Source organism: Pongo abelii, chromosome 15, assembly GCF_028885655.2.
Source record: "Pongo abelii isolate AG06213 chromosome 15, NHGRI_mPonAbe1-v2.0_pri, whole genome shotgun sequence".
NCBI classification, from domain to species: domain Eukaryota; kingdom Metazoa; phylum Chordata; class Mammalia; order Primates; family Hominidae; genus Pongo; species Pongo abelii.
Genome location: NC_072000.2, coordinates 38,219,071 through 38,235,574, shown reverse-complemented (window position 1 = coordinate 38,235,574; position 16,504 = coordinate 38,219,071). Strand labels below are relative to the sequence as shown.

The 16,504-nt window shown below is 45.0% G+C and overlaps 1 protein-coding gene across 1 annotated transcript in view; it reads left to right on the top strand.

The window, feature by feature from the left end:
* The window catches only part of SNX6 (sorting nexin 6), a gene marked incomplete at its 5' end in the record, with an annotated part of 66,491 nt that overhangs the window by 39,741 nt on the left and 10,246 nt on the right, over window positions 1-16,504 (top strand). The window contains 3 exon segments of the mRNA NM_001133163.1: window positions 1,979-2,054; window positions 6,631-6,670; window positions 12,356-12,442. Coding sequence (NP_001126635.1) covers window positions 1,979-2,054; window positions 6,631-6,670; window positions 12,356-12,442 — 203 coding nt within the window.

The window sequence follows — 16,504 nt, the reverse complement described above, 5'->3', positions numbered from 1 at the left end:
TCTCTGGCCGGGCGCGGTGGCTCACACCTGTAATCCCAGCACTTTGGGAAGCCAAAGCGGGCGGATCACAAGGTCAGGAGATCGATACCATCCTGGCTAGCACGGTGAAACCCTGTCTCTACTAAAAATACAAAAAATTAGCCGGGCGTGGTGGCGGGCGCCTGTAATCCCAGCTACTCGAGAGGCTGAGGCAGGAGAATGGTGTGAACCTGGAAGGCAGAGCTTGCAGTGAGCCGAGATTGTGCCACTGCACTCCAGCCTGGGTGACAGAGTGAGACTCCGTCTCAAGAAAAAAAAAAAGAAACCCCATCTCTACTAAAAAATACAAAAATTAGCTGGGCATGGTGGCGTGCCCCTGTAGTCCCAGCTACTTGAGAGGCTGAGGCACGAGAATCGCTTGAACCCGGGTGGTGGAGGTTGCAATGAGCCAAGAGCCCACCACTGCACTCCAGCCTGGGTGGCAGAGTCAGGCCTTACCCCTCCCCTGCCAAAAAAAAAAAAAAAAATTAGCCAACTGTGGTGGCATGTGCCTGTGGTCCCAGCTACGTGGGAGGCTGAGGTGGGAGAATCACTTGAGCCCAGGAGTTTGAGACTGCAGTGAGCCATGATCATGCCACCGCACTCATGCCTGAGCAATAGAGTGAGACCCTGTCGTCAAATAAATACATTTTGCTTGTTTGTTTGTTTTGAGATGGAGTCTAGCTCTATCGTCCAGGAATTTTGTCTCCAAAATCTTATATGCCTTTTGTTTTGTTTTGTTTTTGTTTTGAGATGGAGTCTTGCTCTGTCGCCCAGGCTGGAGTGCAGTGGCACGATCTTGGCTCACTGCAACCTCCACCTCCCGGGTTCACGCCATTCTCCTGCCTCAGCCTCCCGAGTAGCTAGGACTACAGGTGCCTGCCACCACACTCGGCTAATTCTTTTGTATTTTTAGTAGAGATGGGATTTCACCGTGTTAGCCAGGATGGTCTCAATCTCCTAACTTCATGATCCGCCCGCCTCGGCCTCCCAAAGTGCTGGGATTACAGGCATGAGCCACCGTGCCCGGCCATGTTACGTTTTTTAAAATTTCAATTTCAAATTGTTCTTTGCTAAGACATAGAAACACAGCATATTTTTTCAATATTGATCTTATATCCTGCAGCCTTGCTAAATAAACTCACTTATTAGTTCTAGTAATTATTTTGTAGATTGCTTAGGATTTTCTACATAGATGATCATGTCCTGTCTATTAATGAAGAAAGTTATACTTCTTGCTTTCCAGTTTTTTTTTTTTTTTGAGACAGAGTCTTGCTCTGTTGCCCAGGCTGGAGTGCAGTGGTGTGATCTCGGCTCACTGCAAGTTCCACCTCCCGGTTCACGCCATTCTCCTGCCTCAGCCTCTCAAGTAGCTGGGACTACAGGCGTCCACCACCACGCCTGGCTAATATTTTGTATTTTTAGTAGAGACGGGGTTTCACCGTGTTAGCCAGGATGGTCTCAATCTCCTGACCTCATGATCCACCTGCCACGGCCTCCCAAAGTGCTGGGATTACAGGCATGAGCTACTGCGCCCGACCTCCCAATTTGTTTTTTTGTTTGAGACGGAGTCTTGCTCTGTCGCCCAGGCTGGAGTGCGGTGGCGTGATCTTGGCTCACTACAACCTTTGTGTCCTGGGTTCAGATGATTCTCCTGCCTCAGCCTCCCGAGTAGCTGGGATTACAGGCAGGCGCAACCACACCTGGCTGATTTTTTTATTTTTGGTAGAGATGGGATTTCACCATGATGGCCAGGCTGGTCTCAAAACTCCTGACCTCAGGTGATCTGCCTGCCCCAGCCTCCCAATGTGTTGGGATTACAGGCATGAGCCACCATGCCTGTTGTTTGTGTTATTTTCTTTACTAGAGTGTCTCATATTACACATTGAGAGGTAATTGCTCAGTAAGTATTTTTAAATCAATGAATAAGTATACTAAATTCTTAAAACTTTCTCCATAGGTGCTGCAGATGATTACAATAGAATTGGCTCTTCATTATATGCTTTAGGAACTCAGGATTCTACAGATATATGCAAGTAAGTATTCTAATTTAAAACGTGAAATAGGCCAGGCGCGGTGGCTCATGCTTGTAATCCCAGCACTTTGGGAGGCAGAGGTGGGCGGATTAAGAGGTCAGGAGTTCAAGACCAGCCTGACCAACACAGCGAAACCCCGTCTCTACCGAAAATACAAAAATTAGCCAGGCGGGGTGACGCGCACCTGTAATCCCAGCTACTCAGGAGGCTGAGGCAGGATAATTGCTTGAACCTGGGAGACGGAGGTTGCAGTGAGCTGAGATCCCACCTTTGCACTCCAGCCTGGGCAACAGAGCGAGACTCCATCTCAAAAAAAATAAATAAATAAAACATGAAATATAGCTGGGCACAGTGGCTCATGCCTGTAATCCCAGCACTTTGGGAGGTGGAAAACCTGAGGTCCAGAGTTCAAGACCAACCTGGCCAACATTGCTAAACCCCATCTCTACCAAAAAATACAAAAATTACCCAGGTGTGGGCGGTGTGTGCGTGTAATCCCAGCTAGCTACTCGGGAGGCTGAGGCACAAGAATCACTTGAACCCGGGAGGCGGAGGTTGCAGTGAGCCAAGATCATGCCGCTGCACTCCAGCCTGGGTGACAGAGCAAGACTATCTCAAAAAATATATATGAAATATAAATAAAGCAGAGAAAATATCTATTGGCAGCCTGGACACACACAATACTTTTGGTTTTTGTTTTAGTTTTTGTTTTGAAACAGGGTCTTACTCTGTCACCCAGGCTGGAGTGCAGTGGCACGATCATGGCTCTCTGCAACATTCTCCTTCCACGTTCAAGCAGTTCTCCCACCTCAGCCTCCAAAGTAGCTGGGATTACAGGTGCCTGCCACCATGCCTGGCTAGTTTTTGTATTTTTAGTAGAGATGGGGTTTCACCATATTGGCCAGGCTGGTCTCAAGCCCTTCAAGTGGCCTGCCCGACTCAGCCTCCCAAAGTGCTGGGATTACAAGTGTGAGCCACTTCTCCTGGCCAACAATACTTCTAATACAAAACTTTTGGAATATTTTTGTCAAAACACATTGATAATAAGGACCTCCTTTAAAAACTTGGGTTGAGGGCTGGGCATGGTGGCTCATGCCAGTAATCTCAGCATTTTGGGAGGCCAAGGCGGGCAGAACACCTCAGGTCGGGAGTTCGAGACCAGCCTGACCAACATGGAGAAACGCTGTCTCTACTAAAAATACGAAATTAGCCAAGTGTGGTGGCGGGTGTCTGTAATCCCAGCTACTTGGGAGGCTGAGGCAGGAGAATCGCTTAAACCCAGGAGACGGAGGTTGCATTGAGCCGAGATCACAGCATTGCACTCCAGCCTGGGCAACAAGAGCAAAACTCCATCTCAAAAAAAAAAAAAAAAAACTTGGGTTGATATTTTTTCTCCTCCCTTTCTGTCCTGTTTTTTAAATCTGAGAAATAAAAATCGACTTTACTCTCTCTCTCTCTCTATATATATTTTTTATTTCTCCCCTGTGTTTTATTTATGAAAATGGGCTGATTTGTGTGTAAGAGAGTGGAAGAACAGAATTTATGTTAGAGTGTTCTTAAGTTTTGATAAAGCTTACAAATAAGAACTGCCATTTGGGAATTAGAATATATACGTATGTATGTATATGTGTTTATGTATTTCATTGGAGGTCAAATTGATTCCACCACCCGCCTCCCGCAAGACGGTGTCTTGCTCTGTCACCCAGGCTGGAGTGCAGTGGCGCATTCTGTAAAAACACAAAAATTAGTCAGACGTGGTGGTGCACACCTGTAATCCCTGCTACTTGAGAGGCTGAGGCATGAGAATCACTTGAACCTGGGAGGCAGAGATTGCAGTGAGTCAAGATCACGCCACTGCACCCCAGCCTGGGTGACAGAGCAAGACTTGGTCTCAAAAAAACTAAAAATTAAACATATTTTTAAGCAGGAAAACTATTTTCATAGTCTATGCCTTTCTCTAAACCACATCCTTGACCTTTTCTCTAGTATATTCTGTCTCAGATATTTAAAAGTCACGCTTTTTGGCAAAGCAAGGTATAATAGCTTACACTAATTAAAATGCCACCGGCTGGGCACAGTGGCTCACACCTGTAATCCCAGTACTTTGGGAGGCCAAGGCAGGCGGATCACCTGAAGTCGGGAGTTCGAGACCAGCCTGACCAACATGGAGAAACCCTGTCTCTACTAAAAACACAAAATTAGCCAGGCGTGGTGGCGCATGCCTGTAATCCCAGCTACTCGGGAGGCTGAGGCAGGAGAATCGCTTGAACCTGGGAGGCAGAGGTTGCAGTGAGCCGAGATTGCGCCATTGTACTCCAGCCTAGGCAACAAGAGAGAAACTCTGTCTTTAAAAAAAAAAAAAAAAGCCACCTTCCCAAAGAGTTAATTCTTCTTATCAGGAAGAAGGAAAAAAGCCAACCTTGCCATCTGTTCTGTAACGTAAATCTGTCAAAGCAAGTTCTTTTGAGTGAAAGCAAAGTTGATAAAATTGTTTTTGTTTTGAGTAGTATTTGCCTTAATTCATTTATAATGTCATTTTAATTACATATTTTACAGAATACTTGAACCTGTGCCCTTTTTTTTTGAGAGCGGGTCTTGCTGTGTGGCCCAGGCTGGCATACAGTAGCTATTCGCAGGTGCAGTCATAGAGCACTGCAGCCTTGAACTCCTGTGCTCAGGCAATCCTCTTGCTTCAGCCTCCTGAGTAGTTGAGACCATAGGTTTGCACCGGAACTGGGTGACAGAATGATAGCGTATCTCAAAAAAAAAAAGAAAAAGAAAAAAATGAATAACCAATTTCTACTTAAGAATTTATTTTCACTTTTAACTAAATAGTTTATCTGTCAAATGCTGATACCAACTAAAAAATATCCCAGCACCAGACTATATTTTTTGTAGTTGTTGTTGAGATGGAGTCTCGCTCTGTTGCCCAGGCTGGAGTGCAGTGGCTCAGTCTTGGCTCACTGCAAGCTCCACCTCCTGGGTTCACACCATTCTCCTGCCTCAGCCTCCCGAGTAGCTGGGACTACAGGCATGTGCCACCACGCCCGGCTAATTTTGTTTTGTATTTTTAGTAGAGACGGTGTTTCACCATGTTACCCAGGATGGTCTCAATTTCCTGACCTCATGATCCGCCCACCTCGGCCTCCCAAAGTGCTGGGATTACAGGGGTGAGCCACCACAGCCGGCCAAACACCAGACTATTAAAGGGTAGTTTAATTACAGGATTGTGCCACCGTGCCCCACTAATTTTTTGTATTTTTAGTAGAGACAGGGTTTCACTGTGTTGCCCAGACTAGTCTCAAACTCCTGGCCTCAAGTGAGCTGCTTGCCTCAGCCTATTTGCTAAAATGAATCTAGATAAATTTTGTTGGCTGGGCACGGTGACTCATGCCTGTAATCCTAGCACTTTGGGAGGCCAAGGTGGGCAGATCACTTGAGGCCAGGAGTTTGAGACCAGCCTGGCCAACATGGCGAAACCCCATTTCTACTAAAAATACAAAAATTAGCCAGGCGTGGTGGGCATCTGTAATCCCAGCTACTTAGGAGGCTGAGGCAGGAGAATCGTTTGAAGCCAGGAGGGTTGCAGTGAGCCGAGATGGTGCTACTGCACTGCAGCTGGGGCAAGAAAGCGAGACTCAGTCTCAGTAACAACAACAACGAAAACACGTTTAATGTATGGCTTAGGCTGTCATCTTGAAGTGGGGCCCGGCACTCTGGCTCACACCTGTAGTCTCAGCAGTTTGGGAGGCCAAGGCGGGCAGATCACTTGAGATCAGGAGTCCAAGACGAGCTTGGACTCAAGCCATCCTTCCACCTTGGCCTCCTGAATAGCTGGGACTACAGGTGTGCACCACCACACCTGGCTAATTTTTAACCAGGTGAAAACTTGTCTCTACTAAAAATACAAAAATTAGCCAGGCATGTGGGCAGCTGCCTGTAATCCCAGCTACTCAGGAGGCTGAAGCAGGAGAATCACTTGAACCCAGGAGGCAGAGGTTGCAGTGAGCTGATGTTGCGCTGCTGCACTCTGGCCTGTGCAACAGAGCCAGACTCTGTCTCAAAAAAAAAAAAAAAAAATCAGGGCCGGGCGTGGTGGCTCACACCTGTAATCCCAGCACTTTGGGAGGCCGAGGCGGGCAGATCATGAGGTCAAGAGATCAAGACCATCCTGGCCAACATGGTGAAACCCCATCTCTACTAAAAATACAAAAATTAGCTGGGCGTGGTGGCGGGCGCCTGTAGTTCTAGCTACTCGGGAGGCAGAGGTTGCGATGAGCTGAGATTGTGCCATTGCACTCCATTCTGGGCAACAAGTGTGAAACTCCATCTCAAAAAAAAAAAAATCAAGTGAACAGATAGTCTATCTGTAAACAGATTTCAAGTAATCTGTTTTATTGGTAGAAGTACAGGGAGATTTTTGTCAAACTAAATGAAGTCTGCAGTTAATAAGGCTATTGAATATAATTGCAATGAGACAAGGTGTTATTAATATGGTTTGGGAGTATATTCTCATACATTTGAAATGGAAAATTACTTTGAATGTAGCATATGATGAAAATATTTTCCTTTCCAGGTTTTTTCTCAAAGTTTCAGAACTGTTCGATAAAACAAGAGTAAGTACTAAATTATAGAGATATACTGCATAATATTGTGCCCAGAGAGCTCATGTTAAAGGTTTTTACCACAATTCATAAAATTTTTTTAAAAGAGTAATCACTATTTGCCGGGCGCGGTGGCTCATGCCTGTAATCCCAACAATTGGGAGGCCAAGGTGGGCAGATCATGAGGTCAAGAGATCAAGACCATCCTGGCCAACATGGTGAAACCCTGTCTCTACTAAAAATACAAAAATTAGTTGGGCATGGTGACGCATGCCTATAGTCCCAGCTACTCGGGAGGCTGAGGCACAAGAATCGCTTGAACCCGGGAGGCCAACGTTGCAGTGAGCCGAGATTGCACCACTGCACTCCAGCCTGGCGACAGAGCGAGACTTTGTCTCAAAGAAAAATAGAAAGAGTAATCACTATTAACCGTTTGGTGATTTAAATCTCTGCACTTGGTAATATTTAACTTGTTATGGTTCTGTTTAACTCTATTGAGGAAGATGAGTGTACTTCAGAAGGATGATGAAACAGATTTGGATTCCATTGGGAGTTTTTCAGGAAATTCCATTTTTTTTGTTGCCTTTAAGTATTTGTATAAAAGTTCATATTCTTCTGTGTGCAGTGACTTAACGCTTGTAATCCCAGCACTTTGGGAGGCTGAGGCAGGAGGATCTCTTGAGTCCAGGAATTTGAGATCAGACTGGGAAAACATAGCAAGACGCCGTCTCTACAAAACGTTTAAAAATTAGCCAGGTGTGGTGGTGCAAACCTGTAGTCCTACTTAGGAGGCTGAGGCAGGAAGATGCTTGAGCTCAGGAGTTTGAGGCTGCAGTGAGCTGTGACTGTGCATCTGCACTCCATCCTGGGTGACAGAGTGAGACCCTGTCTCTAAAAAAAAAAAGAATACCTCCTGGAACAGATAAACAAATTAATTAAATACTATATACCAATAAGAATAAAGGAACCAGGCCAGGTGGGTCACGCCCGTAATCCCATACATTGAAGGGTGAGGTGGGAGGATCAGTAGAGGCCAGGAGTTCGGCCAGCTTGGGCAATGTAGCAAGACTCCCTCTCTACAAAAGTTACCAAAAATTAGCCAGGCATGGTGGCGCACAACTGTAGTCTTAACTACTTGGGAGGCTGAGGCAGGAAGATTCTTGAGCCCAGGAGGTCAAGGTTATAGTGAGTTATGATTGTGCCAGTGTACTCCAGCCTGGGTGACAGAGACCCTGTATCAAAGAAAGAAAGAAAATAAATAGAAAATTACCAGCAACCCAGATGCTCTGCCTCCTCCTCATCTCCTCAGCTGTCTTTCGAGGCACTGCCAGTAGAGATTCGGGTTTTTTGTTTTGTTTTTTGTTTGTTTGTTTGTTTTTGAGACGGAGTCTTGCTCTTTCACCCAGGCTGGAGGCTGGAGTGCAGTGGCACGATCTCGGCTCATTGCATCCTCTGCCTCCCAGGTTCAAGCGATTCTCTTGCCTCCTGAGTAGCTGAGATTACAGGCGTGTGCCACCACGCCAGGCTAATTTTTGTATTTTTAGTAGAGACGGGGTTTCACCATGTTGGCCAGGCTAGTCTCAAAGTCCTGATGTCAAGTGATCTGCCTGCCTCAGCCTCCCAAAGTGCTGGAATTACAGGCATGAGCCACTGTGCTTGGCCCGGCCCCTTTTTTATTTTTATATATAATATAAATGCATGTGCAACATGTATTATTTTTCTTTTTTTTTCTTCTTTTTTTCTTTTTTGGTAGAGACAGGGTCTTGCTATGTTGCCCAGGCTGGTCTGAAACTCCTGGCCTCAGGCAGTCAGCCTCACAAAGTTTGCCTCAGCCTCGCAAAGTGCTGGAATTACAGGTGTGAGCCACTGTGCCCGGTTTACATTCTTTTATGTCTGTTTCATGTACTCAACATTATATTCATAAGATTAAACCATGTTGTTGCACATAGATGTAGTTCCTTTATTCTTTTTGTTTTAGAGACGGGGTCTCACTCTGTCGCCTAGGCGGGAGTGCACTTGCATGATCATAACTCACTGCAACCTCAAACTCTTGAGCTCAAGCATCCTCCTGCCTCAGCCTCCCAAGTAGTTAGGACTACAGATGTGTGTTACCATGCCTGGCTAATTTTTGTAGAGAGGGAGTCTCACTACATTGCCCAGGCTGGTCTTGAACTCCTGGCCTCTTTTGATATTCCTGCCTCACCCTTCAAAGCATTGGGATTACAGGCATGAGCCACCTGGCCTGGTTCCTTTATTCTTCTTGCGGTATAGTATTTTATTAATTTGTTTATCTGTTCTACTGTTGATAGGCATTTGGATAGTTTCTAGTTTGGGCTTCTTTATAACAATACTGCTAAGATTATTCTTGTATATCTTCTGAACACAAGTATACAATTCTGTTGGGTATATATAACTAGGAGGGGAATTGATGGATCATATGATAACCATGTGAAAAGCTTCAGCAGAAACTGCAAAACTTTCCCGTAATGATTGTACCAATTTGCATGCCCAGAAGAATGAGTGTGAGCATTTAGGTTGTTCTACAAGCTTGTTAAAAGTTAGTATTTTACCTTTATAATTTTTGTCATTCTGGTAGGTGTATAGTTGTTTTAGTTTAACCCTTTTTTTTTTTTTTTTTTTGAGATGAAGTCTCGCTCTGTCACCAGGCTGGAGTGCAGTAGCGCGATCTTGGCTCACTGCAACCTCCGCCTCCCGAGTAGCTGGGACTACAGGTGCCCGCCTCCATGCCCAGCTAATTTTTGTATTTTTAGTAGAGATGGGGTTTCACCATGTTGGCCAGGGCGGTCTTGATCTCTTGACCTCGTGATCCGCTCACCTTGGCCTTCCAAAGTGCTGGGATTACAGGCATGAGCCACCGCACCTGTCCCCCTTTTTTTTTTTTTTTTTTTTTTTTTCTTTTTTGAGACAGATCTCACTGTCACCCAGGCTGGAATGCAGTGGTGTAATCTTGATTCACTGCAACCTCCACCTCCCGGGTTCAAGTGATTCTCCTGCCTCAGCCTCCCAAGTAGCTGGGATTACAGGCACACGTTACCATGCCCAACTAATTTTTGTACTTTAGTAGAGATGGGTTTCACCATGTTGGCCAGGCTGGCCTTGAACTCCTGACCTCAAGTATTCCACCCGCCTCAGCCTCCCAAAATGCTAGGATTACAGGCATGAGCCTTATTAAGGTGCTGGCCTTACTTTAACTTTTTATTTTGACGATAATTTCAGACTTACAGAAAAGTTGCAGAAAATAGTACAAGAATTCCTGTAATGCATCACCCAGATTTCTGAATATTAACATTTTCCCTTTTTTTTTTTGTTTGTTTGTTTTGAGACAGAGTCTTGCTCTGTCACCCAAGCTGGAGTGCAGTGGCACGATCTTGGCTCACTGCAGCCTTTGCCTCCTGGGCTCAAGTGAGTCTCATGCCTCAGCCTCCCAGGTACCTGGGATTACAGGCATTGCTGCCACTCCTAGCTAATTTTTGTGTAGAGACGGTGGGGTGGGGTTTCACCGTGTTGGCCAGGCTGGTCTCGAACTCCTGACCTCAAATGATCCACCTACCTTGTCCTCCCGTAGTGCTGGGATTACAAATGTGAGCCACTGCACCTGGCCCATATTAACATTTTCTACATTGTTTAAAGTTCTTACATTCCAAAACATCCGTCTTCATTCTGTGTCCTTTATGCATACCTGTCTCTTTTTTTAGTATAAGAATTATTTTTAATATAGTCAATACTGTTACTAATGATTCCCCCTTAATGTCATCAAATATCCAGTATATACATTTTCCCAATTGTCTCATAAATGGCTTTTTATTATAGTATAGCTTGTTTGAGTCAGGATACAAACAAAGTCCCATATATTGCATTTGGTTGATATAATAAATTTTTTTTCATACTCTGTCCCCTCATACTGAAGAGCTGTCTTTTTAGTCTGACCTGGCTATTTCCCCTTTCATCTCACCTCGAACATACCACTTCTGGTTATTACTCTGTGGTGTCTTCAGGCACATTTTACTAATGTTTTGACTGCATTTTCTGGTTGTCCTCAGCAGGAGGATTAGATTGAGTTACCTAGTCTACCATTGCAAGCCTTCATTCCTTTAAAATTGTGTGTACATATCAATTACAATTGCAATGAATAGAGGCTGGGCACAGTGGCTCACATCTGTAATCCCAACGCTTTGGGAGGCCGAGGTGGGTGGATCACCTGAGGTCAGAAGTTCGAGACCAGCCTGGCTAACAAGACAAAACCCCGTCTCTACAAAAAAAAAAAATACAAAAAAATTAGCCAAGTTTGGTGACGTGCACCTATAATCCCAGCTACTAGGGAGACTGAAGCAGGAGAATCGCTTGAACCCAGGAGGCGGAGGTTGTAGGGAGCTGAGATCATGCCACTGTACTCCAGCCTGGCAACAGAGCGAGACTCCGTCTGAAAAAGAAAGAAATACCTAGAAAGTTTTTTTTTTGTTTTGTTTTGTTTTTTGTTTTTTTTTTTGGGGACAGAGTCTCGCTCTGTCACGCAGGCTGGAGTGTAGTGGCTCAATCTTGGCTCACTGCAACCTCAGCCTTCTGAGTAGCTGGGATTACAGGCACGCACCACCATGCCTGGGTAATTTTTGTATTTTTAGTAGAGACGGGAGGTTTCACCATGTTGGTCAGGCTGGTCTCGAACTCCCGACCTCATGATCCGCCCGCCTCGGCCTCCCAAAGTGCCGGGATTACAGGCATGAGCCACCGTACCCAGCCTGAGAAAATATTTATGAAGGTAAAAGATCATATTGAAACTTGTTATAGAGTCTGACTGGGCATGGTGGTTCACACCTGTAATCCCAGCACTTTGGAAGGCTGAGGCAGGAGGATCATTTGAGGTCAGGAGTTTGAGACCAGCCTGGCCAACATGGTGAAACCCCACCTCTACTAAAAATACAAAAGTTAGCCCGGCATGGCGGTGCATGCCTGTAATTCCAGCTACTCGGGAGGCTGAGACAGGAGAATTGCTTGAATCTGGGAAGCAGAGGTTGCAGTGAGCCGAGATTGCGCCACTGCATTCCAGCCTGGGTGACAGAGTAAGACTCTGTCTCAAAAATAAAAAAAATATGGTGTCCTTCCATAAACTCATGAGTCTCATTTGATCTGATCTTTTTTCTGTTCATTTTATGTGAGAGTTGCAAAGAAAAGTAACAGGCTAGTAGAAGCAAAAAGGGAAGGAAAGCTCAATAAAATAGGAATGGATACTATAGTTAAAACTTCCATTTTTTAAACTATAATAATAGTTAAAATTAAGTAGGAAATTAAGTAATTAAGAAGGAAACCAGGCCGGGCGCGGTGGCTCACGCCTGTAATCCCAGCAGTTTGAGAGGCCGAGGAGGGTGCATCACGAGGTCAGGAGATCGAGACCATCCTGGATAACACGGTGAAACCCCGTCTCTACTAAAAAATAAAAAAAAATAGCCGGGCGTGGTGGGGGGCGCCTGTAGTCCCAGCTACTCAGGAGGCTGAGGCAGGAGAATGGTGTGAACCCGGGAGGCGGAGCTTGCAGTGAGCCAGGATCGCGCCACTGCACTCCAGCCTGGGTGACAGAGCAAGACTCCGTCTCAAAAAAAAAAAAAAAAAAAAAAAAGAAGGAAACCACTGAGAGCAGAATGTAGTTGTTGATTAAATATTCAATATTTTCCTTCTTTTCAGAAAATAGAAGCACGAGTGTCTGCTGATGAAGACCTCAAACTTTCTGATCTTTTAAAATATTACTTAAGAGAATCTCAAGCTGCTAAGGTAATTTTAATCTTTTTTTAAATAAGAGCCATTTTACAAACAGCCATTTCTTGAGTTTGTTGGACTTCAGATTGTTAATGATGATTTATCTCCTTTATATGATTTTAAATTATATTTTCAAATATGAATTTTATTTCTCCTTTTAGAAATTGTATATATATGTATAATTGTACATATTTCATGTGGGAAACCCCACATAAAAGTCTCCTCTTTATTATATTTCTGATATAATCTAGAACTTTAAAAAAATGAATTTGTGGTCAGGTGTGGTGGCTCATGCCTGTAATCCCAACACTTGGGGAGGCCAAGGCCAGAGGATCACCTGAGGTCAGGAGTTCAAGACCAGCCTGGCTAGCATGATGAAATCCTGTCTCTACTAAAAATACAAAAATTAGCTGGCATGGTGGCAGGTGCCTGTAGTCCCAGCTACTTGGGAGGCTGAGGTGGGAGAATCACTTGAACCCGGGAGGCAGAGGTTGCAGTGAGCTGAGATCACGTACCATTGCACTCCAGCCTGGGCAACAAGAGCGAAACTCTGTCTCAAAAAAAAAAAAAAAAAATGAGGCCCGGGGTGGTGGCTCATGCCTCTAATTAATCAGCACTTTGGGAGGCTGAGGTGGGTGGATCACCTGAGATCAGGAGTTCGAGACCACCCTGGCCAACATGGTGAAACCCCATCTCTACTAAAAATACAAAAATTAGCCGGTCATGGTGGTGGGCGCCTGTAGTCCCAGCTACTCAGGAGGCTGAGGCAGGAGAATTGCTTGAACGCAGGAGGTGGAGGTTGCAGTGAGCAGATACCATGCCATCGCACTGCAGCATGGGCAACAAGAGTGAAACTCTGTCTCAAAAAATAATAATAATAAATAAAAACAAACAGAAAAAAGCGGAGCTGGCCAGGCGCAGTGGCTTACACCTGTAATCCCAGCACTTTGGGAGGCCGAGGCAGGTGGATCACCTGAGGTCAGGAGTTCGAGACCAGCCTGACCAACATGGAGAAACCCCAACTCTGTCTTAAAAAAAAAAAAAAAGAATTTGGTATATTTCTTCAGGTAAAATGTCTTGGAAAACAAAACCCTGGAATAACAGTTGTATTGCTAAAGGATTTCTTTCTTTTTTTTTTTTGAGATGGAGTCTCACTCTGTCACCCAACTGTAACCTCTTCCTTCTGGGTTCAAGCGGTTTTCCTGCCTCAGCCTCCTGAGTAGCTGGGATTACAGGCGTGTGCCACCACACCCAGCTAGTTTTCGTATTTTTAGTAGAGGCGGGATTTCCCTATGTTGGCCAGGCTGGTCTCGAACTCCTGACCTCAGGTGATCTGCATGCCTTGGCCTCCCAAAGTGCTGGAATTAACAGGCATGAGCCACATATTGCGAAAGGATTTCTTTTTTTCTCTTTTTTTTTTTTGAGGTGGACTCTAGCTCTGTTACCCAAGCTGGAGTGCAGTGGCGTGATTGCAGCTCACTGCAACCTCCGCCTCCTGGCTTCAAGTGATTCTCCTGCCTCAGCCTCCCAAGTAGCTGGGATTACAGGTGCCCGCCACCATGCCCGGCTAATTTTTGTATTTTTAGTAGAGATGGAGTTTCACCATATTGGCCAGGCTGGTCTCGAACTCATGACCCCATGATCCCCCCACCTCGGCCTCCCAAAGTGCTGAGATTACAGGCGTGAGCTACCACACCCGGCCACAAAAGGATTTCTGATTTGGTCTATGCAAGTCCTCCATTGAGCGTGAGAGTGCCATAAAACAAAAATATGCTTGTTTATAAGGCAGCTCATGTTTCCTTTTAAAAGGCCATGTGCTCCTGGGCGCAGTGGCTCACGCCTGTAATCCCAGCACTTTGGGAGGCTGAGGAGGGTGGATCACAAGGTCAGCAGTTCGAGAGCAGCCTGGCCAACATGGTGAAACCCCATCTCTACTAAAAATACAAAAATTAGCCAGGCATGGTAGCAGGCGCCTGTAATCACAGCTACTCCAGAGGCTGAGGCAGGAGAATCGTTTGAACCCAGGAGGGGGAGGTAGGTAGGTAGTGAGCCGAGACCGCGCCATTGCATTCCAGCCTGGGCGACAAAGCGAGACTCCATCTCAAAAAAAAATAAATTAATTAATTTAAAAAAAAAAGCTGTGTGCAAGACTAAAACACTAACCAAAAACAATTTTTTTTTTTTTTAAGACAGAGTCTCGCCCTGTTGCCCAGGCTGGAGTACAGTGGCGTGATCTTGGGTTATGGCAACCTCTGCCTCCTGGGTTCAAGCCATTCTCCTGCTTCTGCCTCCTGAGTAACTGGCACTACAGGCACTTGCCACCATGCCCGGATAATTTTTGTATTTTTAGTAAATATGGGGTTTCACCATGTTGGCCAAGCTGGTCTCGAACTCCTTACCTTAAGTGATCCACAGCCTCAGCCTCCCAGTGTGCTGGGATTACAGGCGTGAACCATCCCGCCTGGCCTCAAAAAGTTTTTTTGGCTGGGTACTGTGACTTATGCCTGTGATCCCAACACTTAGGGAGGCCAGTGTGGGAAAATCACATGAGGCCAGGAGTTCAAGACCAGCCTAAGCAACAAAATGACATTCTGTGTCTACAAAATGTTTTAAAAATTAGCTAGGCCATGGTGGTGTGTTCCCATAGTCCCAGGGGAGGCTGACACAGGAGGATTGCTAGAGCCCAGGAGTTCAAAGCTGCAGTGAGCCGTGATTGCCACTGTATACTCTTGCCAGGACAACAGAGTAAGACCTTGTCTTTAAAAAAAGTTAACACAAGGCCGGGCGCGGTGGCTCACACCTGTAATCCCAGCACTTTGGGAGGCTGAGGTGGGCAGATCACGAGGTCAGGAGATCAAGACCATCCTGGCTAACACGGTGAAACCCCGTCTCTACTAAAAAATACAAAAAATTAGCCGGGCGTGCTGGTGGGTGCCTGTAGTCCCAGTTACTCGGGAGGCTGAGGCAGGAGAATGGCACGAACCCAGGAGGCGGAGCTTGCAGTGAGCTGAGATCGCGCCACGGCACTCCAGCCTGGGCAACAGAGCGAGACTCCATCTCAAAAAAAAAAAAAAAACACAAATAACTGAAAAGCACTGAAAACTTAGTGGATCAGATAACCCAAATTCAATGTTAATTTGTGAATTGAGATATTGTACACAAAATTCCCACCTGATCACTGATGCTGATAATTTTTATTATCTATAACCCTTTAACTTTGAATTCTTAGGTACTTATAAATACACTGTTCATATCAAATTATATCTTATAAACTATTTACATTGGATGGGCAGTGCTAAAATACTCACTTTTGAAGACTTTAAATTATCAAATGTGGTTGTTTTTTGTTTTAATTTTTTGCAGAGACAAGTGTCTCACTATGTTGCAAACTCCTGGGCTCAAGTAATCCGCCCGCCTTGGCCTCCCAAGATGTTGGGATTATAGGTGTGAGCCACTATTCCCAGCCAGATGTGGTTGTTAATAGATAACAATTTCTTAGTAACTTTAAGAAATAATTAAAATTTAGTCGTCAGAATTAAAACTACAACAAGGTATCACTGTACACCTTAATTAGAATGGCTAAAATGAGAAAAATTCTGGCAAAGATACATACCAACTTAAACCATCATATACTGTTAATAGGAATGTGGTGCACTTCCTTGGAAAACTTTCATAGTTTCTTAAAAGGTGAAATATACTATCCAGTGATCCAGTCAATTCACTTCTAGGTATTTACCCAAGAGAAATGAAAGCAGGGCTAGGCGTGGTGGCTCACCCCTGTTATCCCAACACTTTGGGAGGCCCAGCCAGAAGGATTGCTGGAGGCCAGGAATTCAAGACCAGCCTGGCAACATAGCCTGATCCTATCTCTATTGAAAAGAAGGAAAGAAAGAAATGAAAGCATATGTCCATACAGGTGTTCACAGCAGCTTTATTTGTAACAGCTGAAAATTGACAACGCAAATATCCAATCGATGGTGAGATAAACACATTGTTATATAGCCATGCAATGGAATAGTACTCAGTAATAAAAAGAAATGTGCTATGGATGCATGATATGTGCCCACCATTATAATA